This window comes from Trachymyrmex cornetzi, unplaced genomic scaffold, assembly GCF_001594075.2.
Source record: "Trachymyrmex cornetzi isolate Tcor2-1 unplaced genomic scaffold, Tcor1.1 scaffold412, whole genome shotgun sequence".
In the NCBI taxonomy this organism is placed as follows: domain Eukaryota; kingdom Metazoa; phylum Arthropoda; class Insecta; order Hymenoptera; family Formicidae; genus Trachymyrmex; species Trachymyrmex cornetzi.
The window spans coordinates 1,160,841-1,180,932 of NW_017298876.1; the positions used below are offsets into that span (position 1 = coordinate 1,160,841).

Sequence of the window (20,092 nt, forward strand, 5' to 3'; positions counted from 1 at the left end):
TTAACATTGTAATTGTCATAATTTTACTATGACAATATTTAATTCAATTTTTTGCAATATGTGCAATATGCTCTCTACTAGTCCGTTATAGGACGATAATAATAGTCCGTACTATTATTACCGTCCTATAATGGCATGATTACCTAGTATTGTTTAATTTGGCACTTGATACGTTCGAGATTTTGTCCGTAGATTTTTGTCGTGTCCTCAAATGTCACATGCAAGGAGCCGAACAAAAATATATCTTGCAGACGGTGCGGCAAATAGATCGTTAGACCTGTGCTGATATTTTATCACTTTTATTTCTTTTATGCACCGTCTTGCTGCCACCAGATGGATCAGCTGTTTATTTTACTCGATCGTACGAAAGGCTTGGAAAAGATCATTAATTTCGGTATGTTTCCTTTTGCCAGCGGGATCCAACAGCTTTGAAGATTGCGTTAGTACAGGACGAATGTGCCTGCAGCGTTCAGCAACGGAGTGATAATTGCATTTCAGTTTTCTTTGCAAATGTCAAAAATCGTACATTTCTCTCAATTAGGATATTTTTTTATTATCGTATCTTATAAGGATAACACGTACTTTATCTTGAAAAATTATGAATTAAAGATAGTATATCATGACAATCATTAAAATAATCATCTTTTAATTATTGTCATAATTAAATAAATTATTATATTTAGATTCAGCTCATATAATGTCAGTTATTCCAGTCTCTGAAAAATCAATTAGAAATCTAACTTTTATATGTTGCATTTTAGTTTTCTTCGCAAATGTCAAAAATTATAAATTAAAACTTTTAATGTAAACTAATTGTAAAATAATTTTTTATTACATATTATATAGCATAATATTATTACTACAACTGTAAAATCTATTAAGTAATGATTTTTAGAATTCAAACAATGGATTATATAATTACAGACAATTGAAAGTAAATAATTACGCGATATGATTAAATAAAAAATACAATCGATATTTGCGTTACACAATAAGTAATAAATTTTAAATATACTTTATATCTTTAATTATGACACACTGATTACCGCGCAGTTATTTACTCTCACTTCCCCGTAGTTATAATTAATTGTTATTATTACTAGATTACACTTTATCTTGAAAAATCGTCATTTGAGATGTCATATATTCTAACATTATAATTTAAAAAATTATTATTCGTCGTTGATATAACTTTATACGCGTACTATGTGAACGAAATGCCGAATATATAAAATTTCTGTTTACAAAGGAATTTTGAGAACATGATCCATATTTCATTCGTACATTCCGGAAATACGCGCAAAGATTTCCGATTTCATTCATAAATCAACTTGCATACGCTGCTGCTTTTATCGCAGAAACGCTGCGATTTGTCTTCACAATCTTAATGTCATCGAATTGTCTTGACAAATCTTAATTATTGCACTCTTTTCAATTTGTTTGTCGAGACCAGACGATCAGGTTCATTATTTCTCGCCATGATTTTCTTCGACTTGTCCGACCTTCATGTGAGTCCAGACTTTAGATTGCGCATCAATGATCACTAATAAAAATGATCGTTTTTCGCAGGAGACACATCAGCGTTTTTATTAAACGATCTCTGGGCTTGTTTTCCTTGGACAGAAATCTACAATTTAATATCGAATTATCGTTATATCTTGATTTGTGATCAAGGGATCAAAATAAACGGTTTCCACATAAAACGAAATCGCGCGTTCGACACAAATCTTGAATCAATTTCATGCATATGTCATCACTGAAATATTGACGATAAAGACGACCAATTTTCGCGTTAAAATACGCAATTGACGAACCATCGTTGTTTATAACGAAACGTTACAATTTTGTTGGACAGAAACGCGCTCAACACTGATACCTATTCCCTTCATTAGGTTCGATGATAATTTTATGTTTTCTAATGACGTAGACGCTCAAAATATTCCGATGGCTGAGTTACATCTCGCAGATCTTAAAGTTGTCCTTCTTTCGTAGAACTTCTATTTTCTTCTGTGCCGCGAGTATATAACGCAAATGCGTTCTTGGCACCGAATGCGAGCTGCATTCTTCGTCGATGTCCCCCGTTGAACGGAACAATTTGACACAAACGCAATGATGAGTATACATATATACATATAATGACAGCGTCGTGTAAAAAAAAGTGGTAGACGATTGAAGATCATTTGCTATCTGATTTTATTCGATTTTACGACTTTAGAAATATTTATTTTCGTAATCTTAGTTTTATTCCATCAATAATATTAACAATGTTTTTCTGATCAATTAAAAAAATTTTAATTGATCAGAAAAACATTGTTAATATTATTGATGGAATTGAATTCGAGCTTGTATTTGCGTAAAAAGCAACATTATTTTATTATGTATATTAGTAACTTACTTGTTAATAGAATCTTTAGTCGTTAATCGCTAATACATCAAAGATTAATTATTGATGTTGTCAAAGATCATTGATGATTTTTTATTGATATTGTTATTATTATTGTTGTAGCGTATAAAGAATATATATATGTATATAAATTGATTTTTTTTTAATTAATCAAGAAGCCGGCCGTAATTAAAAATTTAAAATGGAGAACATAAAGCTCGAGTAAGTCGTTCACGATTAAGATAACGGTTCAAAGAGACGAGAACACGAACAATCAATCGAAGGAGTGCGGTCTATGAAGCAGCTCTTACAGCTAAATGACATCCTTGGCAAAGGGCCACAACAGCCCTGTCGTCGATGCGAAGTCGGCGAATTCTATTTCTAGGGTACGGCCGATAAACTTGCCACGATGGATCACGTAAAAAGATGTCTTATGCCTAGGTGGTCTCCGTTTAGGTTACTACTTTCACGTATATCGTTGCTTTTCGGTCTCGAATTTCCCTTCGAAATTGATTCATTTAATGTAATTTAAAGCGATTTTCAAAAATATTCACGAGGTTATCGCGAGGGTTTCACTTTGCACCGTGGATTTTCTTCGCAATCCCTTTATGGGCGAAAAACTCCCGGTAAAGATCGAAAGAAAGATACTGTTATTTCAGTCGAGGATAAAATTGTAGTTGCTTGAAAAAACTTGGTGTATAAAAGAATACACTAGAATACACTTCGCATTATCAAATTAATGATATTTTAATGAATTTTGATTATATTTGTATTTTGATTATAGCAAGAACGTAATTTATTCCCGCAAAGTGCAATTTTAATTACATCCACGCATAAAGTAGCTGTATGCTCAATACGTGTCGAAATATGCATGCGCAAATGATAATGCAAACGATAATGAGAGATCGTAAATTAAATAAAACGGATCGTTGTATCTAAATTTTTTTTTAAACAAGTGTCTTGTTAAGCTTAATCATATATATTGCTTTCTAATATATTTTTGCTAACATAATTCGCGAATATAAATTACATAAAAAATCGAAAAAAAAAAAATATCGTAATAACGATAGAGCTTATATGACAAAAATTATTTTTATTCGTTTTCATCACAAGATCATGAAAAATGAAAACCAGTAATACAACAAGATAAAATCTTAGAACTTAAAAGTTCAAATTTTTTTTTTGATGAAATTGCATCTGCTTATCGCCTCTGCAGTTTCATCACATTAGGTAGGTAAAAAAATACGAGTGATCAATCTCGCTTACATGACAGCGAACAATGCTTCTCCGTAGGTTGCGGATGAAGCACATAGAACAGTATTTAATCAAGATTAAAATGTTACTCATGCTGCTTGAAGTGTTTCTGAGCAATGTTTCTCTCGGTAGTTGTAAATTCTTGATCTAAATCATTTAACAGGACCATTCAACCGCACCTGGCGCCCTCGTTTGAAGCTGATCGAGGAAATAAGAAATATTATTATACCATTATAAACTTGTATAAAATTAAAGATATATTACCGTGTCGGTACGGTAATGTTTACGTAAAGTTTAGGACACTAACAAACAACTTATCCAAATGTAACTCTCCGTTTTTTTTTTCAAATTCGACGTAAATATAGAACTATAAAAACAATTTTACTCATATCTTACTATTTTGGCCCAAAAGTGATTTTAAGAGTAGTTATTATCCTTTCGATTTTCAGCCTCTTATCAATTCGTTTAAATATCTTTTTATCTAAGCAAATTATTTTGCAAATCTGATTTTATATTCGTAATCAAGAATTTTCGTAATCCAAAAACTTCCTGCATATCTTGTATTCAATTGTTTGTTAAATATTTATTATTCAGTTTATAGTTAATAAGATGGTAAAAATTGAAAGAGTAGTAACTGCCCTTATATATAAAACTGCTTAGGTCAAAATGGAAAAACATGAGCAAAATATTTTTCACAGTTCTACATTTATGCCAAATTTGAAAGAAGTCGGAAAATAACACTTGGGTAGATTTATTTGTAAGAGAAATGTATAATAGTAGCAACTATAAACGTAACGACAACTGTACAAGTTTGATATAGAATTAATGTACGTGTGTAGTTGAATAAACTATTTTATAGATACAATAATTATAAAATAGTTTATTAAACTACACAAACATATCACAATAACATTTTCCATCATCCGGAAGGACACAATACACTGCGAGAGGAAATAGTGTTTAATAAAATACGTTCATAATAATGAAATAACACTAAAGAGAATCGCTTGTACAACATAGAATTTTATCTATTAAATTACTTTCATAATCGTCACCACTATCTTTTTCCCTGAGTGTGTGACACAATACGTAGGTGATACCATAATGATATAAAAGAAAATCATTTTGCCTAAACAGACCTTATAGTTAAGAGGTAATAACATACGATTATTCGAAGTTTCTTGAGTAGCATGAAATCAAAACTACATATTGACTAGCATTTTGATGTAACGTAATACCGTGTCGTATCTCAAGCATCTCGGCTAACAAAGAGAGTCTAGTCACGCAATATTCAAAATGATCGTATACCAAACGCACTTCGTAATATTAATTAGCTTTATTGTATACTACACCGCGATCATTTCTCTCGAAAAACGAAGAAGAGATGGACGAAATACGTTTGTAAAAGAGGAATACGACAGCATAATAATTAATCTGTCGGAGTATTTTTAATCGCCAGCGACCTAGCGAAAACTGCAGCCTTGCAATCGATGAATCGCGTCTGCCGTTGGAAAGAGTATCATATTTCTACTTAATTATTATATAATACGCCAAGATATTCTATTAAGTTCGCCTTTCCACGTGGTGAAAATTGTGAGATAAAAAATAAATGAAGGATTCATATGTGATGGTTTTTAATTCTATGTTACACATGCGATTCTCTCCTCTCTAGAATTATTTCATCATTATGAACGTATTTTATTAAATGCTATTTCCTCTCGTAGTGTATCCTGCCCTTGTGGGGGTAATGGAAAATGTTATTATAATATGTTCTAATGCCGTGACAGTAGCTCATTGAGATAAAAAATTTAATTGTTTTCGTGGTAATTAATTGCTCGACGTTAACATGCTGTACATTTCTCCATATGTCTACTTTTGACACTGTTGAAAGAAAAAAAATCATATAACACAATATGAAGTTCGATTTTTTAGCTAATTCGATAAGAATTCGTAACCACAACACACGAAGTGAAGTAAGTCACGCAACGAGTAAAGTGACGATTGTTCCAGACATAAGCGATGTTGATTAACCTTATGCCGCGCACATCATGTGCGCGTGCCATTGCATTTTCAATTTCAACTTCATTAAACCGAATTGTCCTTCGCAGAATGCTCAGGTACGTAACGCGGTGGAATAGGAGGGCACACCGGTCGACGCGGCGGCGCCTGAGGCATGCAAAGCAGTTCGGCGCTCGGCGCGACTGACATTTCTGCCGGATTCTGGTGCGCCGTAACACTCAAGACTTGAGATGCACTTGAAAATGGTCGCGTGTATTAATATCTCGATATCGCGCCCTAAGTTTCCCGAGATATTTTGGAATATCCGTAAACGCGGTTGCGTCAATCCGCGAAACGATGCCCGTAAATTAATTCTCGAGAAAGAGATGCGTCTGTAATATACTCTGCAGTGATTCTGCGGAGTATCGCGAGAAATTTTCGCTTGAAACAAAAATATATTTGTCCTATTTAAAAATAGAATTCACTGAAAAAGAATTTGCATCGGGCTTGGGTACTTGTGAGTCATTATTTCTCGCGGTTGTAGCTTCACCGCCCTAAAAGCGCCTATCTAGGACGTTACCATTTGTAGTCGTCTCGTTTTAATTAATCTTTCTATTCCCTCATCTCTCTTCTCTCTCTCTCTCTCTCCCTTTCAATTAAGATCTTTTATAAGAATTTCTATTCATCGTTAGCTAGCTTTAGAAGAAAGATTAAAATAAGAAAAAATATATGTGACAAATAAGTAAAGGAGGTCGTATTTGGTCAAAGCGAATCTTGGTGCATATTTTTTACAATTTAGTTTTACAATTGCCAATTCAAACAAACTGCGTGCCGATTAAGTATTTGTCAATCTTAAAACACAATCTTAAACTAAAGTTAATAATCCTGAAAAATATACTATTCTCTTACCTCAGAGGGAATAATATAACACAACTTAAAAATGTGATTTTCCAATTATTATCATGAATGAATTAGGTATAAAAATTACTTTATCAATCACCAAAAGTAAACTAACTTAATTTCACAGTTCATCCATCAAATAGCACTTTTATCGTTTTTAATCTGGTTGTTCTATTTTTCGATAAACTTTTCTATAGAGAACATTTAGAGGCAAAACGGTTTTGGTGATCGTAGTTTGATGAAGAAATTATTTTATTTTAAATTTAACCATTTTTAGCTGATCAAGATAAATATTAACTGTTGATATCTCGAATTATGTCACTTTTGATGAATTATTGTGGATTTGTTTAATTTTATCAAAATCGTTACGATTAAAATAAAGATAGCTTTTCAGGGTTTTACCCGGTAAAAAATTTGTCATGCATGAATATGTATAAATATGTATAAACATACATAAACACACATAAATATTCATAAACATGTATAAATATATATGAAATATGTCCATACATGTTCATAGTGTTCATACATCCTTTTTTCTTTTGTAAAATTACTTTTTAGTGTAATAGAAATAATAATACTAATATGAAAACATTAAAAATAATTAAAAAGGTAATTTTTGCACCATTTGTTTTAGAAAAAATCAAGTTTGAAGAAATGTAAAAAATTACTATATAAAATTATGCATAATTATGTATGAACAATTTTTTTACATTTTCCCAAACTTTTTCTAAAACAAGTAATGCAAAAATTATCCTTTTAATTATTTTTTTATGTTTTCATATTACTATTATTATTTGTATTAGACACAAAAGAAAGAAGGATGTATAATACATGTATAGACATATTTCATATATAATTATACATGTTTATGAATATGCGTGTTTATGCATGTTTATACATATTTATACATATTCATGCATGAAAAATTTTTTAGTGAAATGAAATTTACAAAAACGACATTTGATCGTGTTTCTAAGAGTATTTTGCCGATGTTATTTGATTTTAGTAATAATTTTTTATTAAGTTGAAAAATGATTTTTCCCTTTTTCTGAAAAATTTAATTCTTTTAGTTGTTACACATTTTGAAGTAGCATAATATACATATCTTTTTAACACGCAAGAAAGACATTTAGAATAGACTTATATTTTAAGATCACAATCTTCTTTTATTCCTAACTTTATCTGTCCGTAATCTGCGCCATTTCTCGCATAGTTGGCCAACAGAAAGCTAGCGAATATCTCAAAAGCGTTTCTACATAGAATGTCATTTGCAAAGCTTCGCATAACTGCATAAATGAGTCAGATGCATCGATATAAATTCTCCGAATGACTGCGAATGTCGACGTCGGCGTCGGCGTTGCGGTTGCAACGTCGCGTCGCCAGTTAAGGCGCTGCATTTCGGTTTGTCAACGGGAAATAAAATCGATTATTCCGTTCTTCGGGGGAGGATTAAAAGATGCGTCGGTCTTTAGCATTCAGCGTCGAATAATTCTTTTTCGACGAAAAACGTAATAGACAACGGCGATCCGTGCCGTCTCGAACGAAGCCGACGACTCGCAGTTGCGTGGTAGACGGCCTTAATGGCCGCGGCACGAGAATATTTTATGGTGTGCACTTTCGGACTGTCGCCGGATTTAGGACGAAGGTCGTCGCGCGGACGCTCTTTGAGCGGATCTGGCGATTTCGTCAATCATATCGTCTGTTGCCATGACGATTGATTTCCGTCGATCGTGGAATTTTCGACAAATATGGCCAGAATTTATCAGTCGCTGGATTTATATTATATGTTTGCGTCTTACTAGTGGCGAGAAATGACGCATAAATTTTTCGTAGAATAAATCTTATTTTTTATGTTTGATAGAACGAATTTCAAAGAAGATATTTGCTAAAAACACACAAAGAACAGCTAAAGTATTTAAAAACTTAGCTAGATATCGATCTAAAAATAATTTTGTCGGACTATCAAAATAATTAAGTAGGACGCTTAAACTGAGATTGACTAGAATGTCAACACTTTTTGCAACACTGCTCATCATGTTTGAGAGTTCTAGACTGTTAAATTTATGATGTCAAATCATAGAGTAAATCCGTTTAAAGAGTATGGATCGTTTGAGAGTACGCATTAAGCTTTATTAAAGCGTAATTATTAAATCGCAGCAGCTATACCTAACTTACACAGAATGTGCCTTTTTGCTTAGCCAATATGTATAAAAGACAATTGTGATCGTTGCAGCAATAAAGGAGATATACTAAATTTTGTGATATTTTGATGAAATTTTCTTATTGTATTTGTCACGAATAAATTTATTAGTTTTTACATTAAATTATTGCTTTGTGAATCATTTATATGGTGTGCATGTCTCTGCTTCGTATTTATTGATATATTTACATAATATTTGCAATATAATAGTTTTTATACAGTTTTATTAGTAAAAAGTAATGTGATGGCCCATAAAAGTACGCACTTTAAAACTTGATTCAGCCTGTGGAAACAATGCTGATGATAACGACGATACAGCTCACATATTTTGTAACGATTTGTACTTGAATTCTAAATCCGGTGAAAATTGGATCTAGAGCCAAAGCTATTGGCTTTAAGCCCATATCGATTGGGATCAACCATTGGTCGAAAATTTACTTATGTAAAAAATGTTCTGCACATAAAAAATACTTCAAGTATTTATAAAGATTTTATATTAAAGATACAAAAATAAATGTTTTTTTATCTCAATCAATATAGTTTTTACAATAAGTAACACTTTTTTTATAATACGTACTCTTGAAAAGACACTTGCCAAGAAATAAGAATATGCATTTTTACCTTCTTAGTAAAATTAATTTCCTGTAAAAATGAGTGCTTGTATCAAATTTATACTTGACATACTTTTAGTTCAAACTGTAAGAAATAGCTTAAGCAGCACTTTACTGCTCAAAATCGGATTTTTGTACATGTTATGCAGCATGAAAAGAAAGTGCATACTCTTGGGCGCCTTTATCCTACTCACAATTCGAACAATTTTTAATTATTTCTATAAGTCGTTACTGCTCAATATGTTGTTAATTTAAACAATGGAAGAATTTAACTCAAGAAATGTGACAAATTTGACCAAAATTTGATTTATTATTACTAACAATATTATAAGTGCAAATGTATATTTTGAAACTACGAAATTCAACTAGAAATGGATTGCTTTACATTTTGACACACTTGAAAGTTAAAATAATGAAATTCAGAGTTGAATAAGTTAACATTTTTTTTTAACTTAAGTTAAATTAAAATAAATAGCTTTGAAAATTTAATTTACGATTAGTTAAGATAAAAATTAACCCATAGTGACAATTGAACTAAAAGTTAAGTTAATGGAAAAAAAATAATTGAAAAGTTAAAAGTTAAATTTGTTTTATTTCATAATTTCAAGTTGACTTTTTTTTTACTAAATTAAAAAACTAAAAAGTAATACCTGTAAATCAGTAAATTGTACTTCTGCGTATTTTTCAAGAAAATCACAATTTTAGAACACGATGACAGATCGCTTTCAAATTTCTTTCGTTGTTTGAACGTAAACGAAATATTTGAAATTATTTAAAATTAAAAAAATACATTTCCGACGGCCACGAATGTATAAGGATGTAATCCGAGTATAGGGGATCCATATAACGCCAACTATTCAATCCTGATGTTAACTTTTAAAAAATCAAATTAAAAGTTAATAGTTACCGATAAAATATAACTATATAAAGTTAAAAAATTTATAATCTAAAATGTAACTAAATGAAGTTAACATTAATTAACTCAACTTTTAACTTTTAACTTATTGTTAGCATTACCCAACCTTGATAAAATGCTATTTTTAACTCAAGGGATTGATTTATCATTGTTTCCTTAATACCTAATCAAGGCTGGCGACTTCAGTAGGGTCGGTCTGGAGCACTCCATACATGCAAATTTCTAAGTTATAGAATTCCATACATACCTTGTCAGAAGTTTACATTTAATTTATATTAAATATTTTTTGTTTAATTATGTTGAGAATAAGGCCTGAGATAGATACTGCTAGCAGCTACGTATGTACAGGCAGAATAGGTCATTTGCGTTAATTTGCAGTGAGCACGAGCGATAAATATAAATGCCAGGGCGCTCCAGGATTATTGTTAACAAGAGAAGCGTCCATCTTATATAGGCTTACGGCGAATGTTAAATTTAGATACCCCGGAAATATATTATCGCTACCTATCTTAATGAGCTATTGAAGTCTCAGTAGACTTAACGAAGCTGCCGCGTGACCATCGCTATTGAGGTCATTGGGGGGAAGATATCACACTTAAGCCTTTATTCTTGAACAAATTTATTCTCAATATTATTAAATTAACGAACGAAAAAATATTATTTATATTCTAGCAACCTTTCTTTATTCATACAAATCAATAAATTAAACTTTTGATATATTATTTAAAAAAATTGATGTCACCCTGCAAAAAGTGGCATCTTCCCCCTATACATATATACAAGTAAGATGCCACCTCCTATGGGAAAAGATGTCACAAACAATTAAATAATGTAATGCAATATAAATTTGCATATTTTACTTATTTATAGTTCATAATCAAGGGTTTAAGTTATAAGAATACATAAAGGTATGATAAAACATAAATATTGATGAAATATGAAAGAGAGTAATCTAGGAAATAAGTTGGACATACTTTTTGTTAATTTAAACAGCATTTCATTAACTTAAAATATTTTGAATTATATAAAACATCCAAAATTTTAATTCATAAAATCGTTTTAATGACGGTTTCAAACAGGAAAAGGTATATATTTCGCAAAGAAATTAGTCATATTAAGGTATATCTGGCATTTGTTGCAGATCGAAGCTTTTTAGTAGCGAATGCTCAGCAAGGACTATGCCACATTATCTATTGCTCGGACGGATTCTGTCGGCTGACGGGCTTCTCAAGGGCCGAGGTGATGCAGCGACCAGCAGTCTGCGACTTCCTCCATGGACCAATGACATCACCGCACGCGGTTGCAGCCCTACGAGACGCCCTTGCTGCTGGCGTCGAAAAGCACTTCGAGATTCTTTACTACAGAAAGGACGGTGAGTATTATTTGTTGATTTTTCGACAATAATTACAGATTTTTTAATACAGCGACAGTTCACGACGTATGCCAAATATACGACGGCATGTCAAAACGATACACGAAAAGGACGGTTTTACTGAAGTATCTAAAAATTTAGTTACATACAAGTCTGAAAATAATTTTGTTAGACCATCAAAATAATTATGTAGGACGCTCAATCTGATTGCTGGAATGTTTAAATCTTTTGCAATATTTTTCATCATGCGTGAGATTTCTATGTAATTGTTTTGATGATTGGACAAAATTATTTTCGGATGTGTATTTAGTTAAATTTTTTAAATATTTCAGAGAGAGAGAGAGAGAGTATAAACTGATTTAGATTTAGAGAGAAAGTTTAGGATATTCTATAGTTTTTAAAAGCATGATTCTTTACAGATACTGTTATTTTATTAAAAATATCAATTTTCAGTTTTTTGAATCTACACTATTTTATATATTTACTTTCATATATTTTTATATATTTACAACGTCAGTGAATAAAGTTCATTAAGCCTTCTTTCCAAAATTTGTAGATGCTCCAAACTTTTGAGCGATAGTGTATATCGTATATCTATGTATGTTTTGTTATATATTGTATGATAAAGGATAAACTAAACAAATTATTATTAACATAATGATCTATACACAGGATTTATATACATGTTCTCTGATTTTCCGTACAAATTTTGACTATATATTTTATGAGTTGAAACAAGAAAAAACGTTTTCATTCGCCTTATTTTAATCGCCGTATTATTGTTTCAAAAATATGTTATATATAAACATAAATCTTTAAATGCTTTATTAAAAAGTTATATCAAAAATATAAAATGTATAAAAAATCATTCTGTCCAAGTTTGCATTTCAAATTGTCATTCATCTATGTCAATACAAGTTTGATATCGATATAATTTTGAATTTCTAATTTTTTTTTGCTAGAATAGGAAGAACACCTTCCTATAAAAATTTTCTCTGTCCTTGCAAAAAAATTCTAAATTCAAAATTACATCAAACTTGTATTGACATGGACGGACAACAATTTGAAATGCAAACTTAGATAAAATCGTTTTTTACATATTTCATATATTCGTTATAACTTTTATTAAAGCATTTAAAAACTATGCTTACATAACATTTTTTTCTTATTTCAGCCATAAAATATACTGTCAAATCTAGATATATCCTGTTTATGTACATACGTATACATATATGTATATTTAAATATAAATAAATATAATACATATTATATATAAATATATATATATACAACAACCTATTATATAACATAAGATACGTAGTTACGCAAACATACACTTGGGGCATTATCAACTTTTCAGTTGTCAGTCTACGGTTTAGATACGTGTAATCCGTACTATGATAAGTTCAAAGTAGTCTTGTCCTTGCAAGTGTCTACACATATATATGTAGAAAAAGACGGACGAGAAGCAAGGCGTAATTTCAAACTAAAACTTAGTTTCATAGTAAAACGAAATCGTTTCTGTGAAACGAAACTACTAATATTCTCAATTTGTTATCATTTTAAGAAAACTTTTAATAACGCAGGAAAACATTTTTCTCGTCTACCGAATAACATTGCGAGAACGTCTTGCCATTTCCGTCGTAACAGCCGAGATAAACATCTGCACGAAGTGTTACGCTACTTTACGGTTATTGCCGGCGGAAATAAATCAATATAACGCGTTGTCGCACGTAAAGATTTATCGGTCGCTAGCAAGAAAGTCGCAAATTTAGTAGGCATCTTTCATCCCACCATCTTCCGTCCTGAATTCTTCTTCTAAAAAAATAGATATTCAAGATTTATACGGGAATCGAGATAAGACTAAATTAAACGCGTTGTCGAATTTCGATAAAATATATTTTTTATTTCATATTCGATATACATCTTTATGCGCATTTCTCAAAATACTAGATTTCTTTTAACTCTGCTCTTCGGGTCTTTGCTCCAAAATTTATTTTCTTACTAATATTTTATTTCAAAACTTTCTCTCTAATATTTAATGACTTTGTCTGTCAATGTAATATCTTTTTTTTGTTAAAATTTTTTATTTTTTATAGCTTTGTAATTATATTGATCCAAACGATATGATGGGGTATGTTATAGTTTTGGACAGATTAATTTTATGATAATTCTTTGATTACATCTAATCAATGTATTTATCTGGAGATTTATTCCTTCAGCGTAAATTAATGTCGAGATTTTTTGGAAAGTGAAATCGGTATAACAAGAGCCCCGCTATTTGGAGCAAAAAGATTGAATTTGTTCGCTGACCAGTGGTTACTTCTCGTACTCAATTTTGCCGTAGCGTCTGACCTTAGCCGCGGTGAAATCAATAGTCACCACTGTATAATTTATCATAGTCATAGTGCAGAACCTCCCACTTGGGTGGCTTCATGTAGATTTAATAGTTAGTTTAACTTTCCGGATTTCGCAAGTAACGTTTTCTTTCATAAAAAAAAATAATAAATATACATTTTAGTCGACAAATGAAAATAACACTAATCATTTTTCGTTGTAAAAAAAATACATGCGATAGATAGTAAATGCAGCCATCATATTATATGGATAATACGATTAGGTATGCATGTAATCCGTCAACAATGAGCTAACGAGGCGCGTAATCGCTGCTGTTATTCGAGTTAACAGCTGCTATACAGCAGCGTAACTTACGTGAATATATTCTCATTCTGTTTTCATTTTCTTTCGCCCTCTTCAGCATCGTGTTGATGCTGTAACAAAACAAAAAGTTCATCTACTTTTCCGCGCTTCTCTCGTGCATAAGATAGATACGGATACTTTGTTCTGTTGCGAGACGCATTAATTAAGTGGTTTAATTAAATCTCCCTAGGTAAGAGTATCAATGAAGCGAAAAGCACGAGGGGCTACTAAGAAAACCCACAGCTACTTTCCGTGGCAAAACACCGCGAATGTTAGCACAGAAGATTCATGGATAGTTACGTGCGGGCGCCACAGTGATTCCACCCTTTGTTGAAATAACAAACTCATGCTCTTCTCGGAGCGCCGCGCATCACGTTGATGGCCACTTTGCAAGACAAAGAAAAGCACACGATAGTCTCTTAGGAACCAATAAAGTAGGCTGATGCGTCGACGTAGACAATTTTCCAATCACGGATAACTTAAAGTTATAAAAATAGTTTTATAGTTCCAAGAATAAATCAAATACAAGTAAAATATCTATATTTATATCTCCAATATATGTAGGTATGTATGAGTGCGTTCCGAATTACGCATGAAGCGCAATGATGTATCATTTTATCCTTCTTTATTATTTGTTGAACAACAAAGACAAATGATGCATCATACGCTTCATGCTTGGAATGCACCCTGGCGATAAGATATAATTCGCAAACAATTGAAATACTTCCTAACAAAGTTAATTGAACGTTTCACGACTCTGGATGTCAGTCCTCTTTGATACGGAAATCAAGTACAAATTACGATCGAAGTTAGAAATCATATGTCTCTCTCTCTCTCTCTCTCTCTCTCTCTCTCTCTCTCTCTCCCCCCCTCTCCCCGTCCTATTTCTTTCAATGTACGTTATGTTCGATATTTTTTATTACATTGTTTTCCATATTACATCGTAAATAAAACGAGTTGGGTTCGTTTTCTTATTATTTTTTCTTCTTAACCCTAACTATACACACTCTTTTTTTTTACCCTTGATACATAATACTAGGGTCCCTGGGACCCCATCCATATTTGTTACCATAACTTCCGTAAAAATGGACATGTTTCAATTAATTTTTTTCTTCAGTCGATGGAGAATTGATTAAGAAACAAGTCTATAAGGTGTAAAAGTCAATAGAATTAAGTAGCTTCGAGATATATAGGTTTAAAGAAAAAGAAAAGTTTTTTAGAAACACGAAAAAATCTCGATTTAGCAAATTGCACTGAGGTTTCTGGAATTCCAGTGTGTATATCTAGGGTTAAGATTCTTCCATTCTTTGATTCTGTTGCTTGTTGCATCGACCATTTGTTTCGCATTTGGCTTGTCGGTGAGAATCGATTTATGAAACATAGGAAGCGCGTGTCTTCGTGAGAATTAACGCAACGGGAGCATCTAACGCGCGGCCTTGCACGAGGCTCTATCTACGTTGGTACACTTACTAACATGGAAAATTAATCACTGGACTGCTAAGTTTCAAACTACGATTGCGACATGCATCAGATACAGCTGCCATTTATTAATTACGCGAAATTTTTAACAATATAACTTTTAAATATATCAGTTGACAGTTAGAAAATATAAGGTTTTGGAAAAGAAATCTGTATGCAATTTTGAAAGCAAAGTAATTTAAGACTGTGATAAATTAAAATATTAATAAGTTTTGTACGCTAAATGACACAAAAGTTTAATTGGCGTTCTATTATTTAACTATTTAACATCTCGCATTCGTTTATTGTACTGATAATGGCCAAGAGACAGAACGTTTACATTTTTAATTTGAAATGTATGACTTTGGCAAAAAACTTCTTACGTGTGTGGCTGTATGCTCTTTCCCATTTATATTTTATGTTATTGGGCCACTTCTAATAACTATTGTTAAATTTGAGAAAAAATAATATAAAACGTCATAGTACGCGAGCAGATAAATTGCCATTGTAACAAATCTATGACGAAAATATAATTGATAGTTGTTGGCCGACATGCTTTTACATATCACATAATAACGCTGCAAAACTCAGGGGAAAAATTATAATCTAAATTGAAAGGACGATTAATGGACTTGGGCTGTGAAAATTGCAGATAGATGAGAGAGAGAGAGAGAGAGAGAGAGAGAGAGAATATATGTGTGTGTATGAGCGTATATCAATTATCCTGTCACAAATATGATAACGCTTATTAATTAACGTTAACTCTTTCGCGTTTAATGGAGCGAGTTTGTCAAAGATGAAGAGACATTCTCGACAAATTGATTAACAAGAGAACTTACGAACAGACAATATCGATTTTAGAATCGGTTTATGATTTTTTAAAATTATACTTATCAATCTAATCTTACATATCATGTTTCGTAATAGGTATCATACTTGCGTAGATCTTACTCGTTTACAATACAAAAACTGTTCGTATATTTCGAAATTTTTTTTCCGAAAGAATTGATTTCAAATTAACTAAAAAGATTTATTGTTCCTATAATTTAGCCTACACTGTAAAAAAAAAGACATGTAAAATGACAATTATAGTGGATCCTATAAAAAATACCTCGCAAAGGTAAAAAAGATACGCCAAGTACATAAAAAAAAGACTTCATATTTATTCAAGAATTAACTATCAAAAATAAATATGAAATCAATACAACTGGTCAAGTATATCATTACGAAAAAGATTTTAAAAACTGCATAACGAGTTACAAAATACAGAGACTGGTCTTATATACTTATATTACTTATACTGTCCCCGGGTTTTCTTATACGTCTTATACATCATATCTGATTTTTCAACAGAGAAAAAAAATACTAATGAAAAATCACATTTTGTTCGATATCTCGAAACGGTGTGGCTCTTTTGAGATGAAACTTTGCACAAAATATTCTTTCATCAGTGTTAATTTTGTCCCCTGTGGCCTGAAATTATCTCCTTATCCTGTTATACCCTTTACAATTAAAGTCAAGTTTATATATAGAAATAGTTACGTAATAATTTACCAAAGAATTACGTACAATTTTTCTCAAGTTATGTGATCGATATATAAAAATGCAAATATATAATATGTGTGATATATTATCGATATATTATCCAATATCGCATTATATAGAAACAATAAAATATATAATCATTACATGTATTCATTGTAATGTTTCTCTACTATAAATATATATTTATAGAATTAGAGATAAAAGTAATAATTTTTGTAAAAATACAGTTTTATATATAATTCCGCTATAAATTGTGTAACTCCTACACATATTATGTATGTAATTATATATAAAATTTTTTAATATATATAATTACAACAAAATTAATACTGTAAAAAGGAACAGAGAAATTTGAATTCATTTAAATAAAATGTGAATCGAATTTCAACATAACATTTTTACGCAGCGTAGTTTACAGGAATGTTAATCTCTCTCTCCGCTCGCTCTCTTATGTTTGCCTCTCCTCTTTTGCGATGGCCATTTCGCGAACGCCTCCTTCAGAAAAGCTCTCCCACGTAGTTACGCAACGTGGCCGCGAGGACAGTGTTTTGAGGTGTCCAAGAATAGCTCCGTGCTCGTATTCCAACCTCTCCTCTCGTTTCTAAAACACCTCTCCTTCCGTTGTATCCCTTTTCACATGTGTCCGTTCTCTCTCTCTCTCTCTCTCTCACACATACGCGACGTCGTTTAGTCAATGACATCACGGAACAGCACACGAACTCACCCCTTCCACGTGTATTTGGACCACCGGTAGCGTCTACCACGTGTGACGTCATGACACCCACCGCTCCCATCTGTTCTCCTCTTCTCCCACTATATACCATCAGCAGTAGCGATGGCTGCAAGCTCGGTACGGTCCACAAAGTCTTCTCTTCGTGGCGTCACAGGACAACGACCTGGCGACTGGCGTTCGCGCCATGGCCGGTCGATCGGCTCTTGTCGGACCGAAGCCGCATACTCACGGCACAATTTCAAAAGCTTCGCCGTAAGCTCGCCGGGGAATACACGCCGGCCAGCAAACACGGCAACGCCTGAGATGCGAGCTTGCAGTCTCCGCGGTGGCAGCGAGGCCAGCGAGCCGTGTTTTTGCGTGTGCGTTTCATCGCGAGAGAAGGGGATCTTCGTCGCGGCGCGGATGGCGAACGAGCTTTTGGCGCGCTAGCGATTTTGTTGATCAAACTTACGGCCTTTCAGTGCATCGAGAGAAAATTCGTGTATAGTTTCGTTCGCTAATAAAATGGTGGATTCGATGCTAGAAACAAAGCGGTAGCCGAACGCTGCAATGATACACCGAATGATGGATTGCGGCGACCGAGTTCTATAGTTATGAATTTTATAGTTATTGAAACAATGAAATGCACTGAGTTACGTAAGACGTAAATTATAATGATGAAGAAATCGTTCTAATTGACATTGTGGTACACAATGTAATATATAAATAATCGATTAATTTATGCAACTTTTCGTTCGCTAATGCTTCGTACATAACTCCTAGTTTTCAGAATGCTAAAAAAACAGTGTCTGAACATGGTAAATTTAACGTACTCAATTGTTAATGAATTATTAAAAGCGGTATTATAAAGTTTTATTGAGAAATTAAATTAATATGCAACTTTGAAAGAAAATCTGATTATTCTGTTTATCATATATGACAATAACGATATTTAATATATAATTAGTGTGAAATTTTATTCCAGTACACAATCGGAAAATTTGTGTTAATTTACCACGAAATATTTAAATATGTTAGAATGTAATCGAACATTATATAAATTTAATAAAAAATATATTACTTTGATACTTTTTTTAGAAACAAATTGTGAAAGCATTTTTCTTCATTAAAATTAACATTTATAATATGTATGTAAATTAAAATATGTATTTTTATTCATTTATCTTAAAATTTACATTGTAGAATTACATTATTTTTATGTTATTTATTCACTTAGTTATAAATTATGTTAAAATATTTAGTAACCATAGGAAATGTTAAATCTCAATTTAAAACAAAATATTCAAATAACATTATACCAGAGGGTTTGCGGGTAATCGCCGTGTTTTTATCGATTGCTAATGCCATTGCTATTGGCATTAGCAATGGATGAAAACACGACGATAACCGCAAACATTTTAGTATCTTTGAAGATAATACCCGTGAAAGCCTATAAAGCATAATCATATTATGTTAAATTAACACTTGGATATGTTAAAAATTAAACAAAAAATTTTAACAGTTTTAACGAATACAAAATGCTTTTTACAGTACATTTTTACCGTGTGCGTAATAGTTTTAATTCTTTCTCATAATTCGAAATTTTGTAAATGATTGAAGAGTCACATTTCTTACGTTGTAAATTTCGTCATCATTTCGGAAAACTACGGTTTAACGCCGAACGGCGCCGACGTTATTGATCGCGTAAATACGCAATTTGCAGATGCTGTTATTTAACTTGTCTGGTGAATAAATATTGTTTCGCGCACAGTTTTCGGCATCAACGTCACCGTTGGATAATATTCACTCATCACGTACTGTATGCTATCTGTAATGCAAACTGTAAAATTTTAACACTCCGTTTTTTTGTATTTATTGTTGCTGTGTATTGTTGTCTGAGCTATTGCTGATTTTACTATTGCATCTAAAATCATTGATGTGTCGCTTATTTGCTACAACAATCATATAATTAAAAGAAAAAGTTTTCCAAAAAATGAATTTGAACGTTTTAAATTATTAAAATTTTTAAATATTACTTTT

At 31.9% G+C, this 20,092-nt stretch overlaps 1 protein-coding gene across 1 annotated transcript in view; it reads left to right on the top strand.

Annotated features, from left to right (window-relative positions):
* Positions 1-20,092, top strand: part of sei (potassium voltage-gated channel seizure) — a 151,575-nt gene that overhangs the window by 12,358 nt on the left and 119,125 nt on the right. Inside the window, exon 2 of the mRNA XM_018512493.1 lies at positions 11,407-11,637. Within this exon, the coding sequence (XP_018367995.1) occupies positions 11,407-11,637 (231 nt within the window). The remainder of the gene's footprint in view (positions 1-11,406; positions 11,638-20,092) is intronic.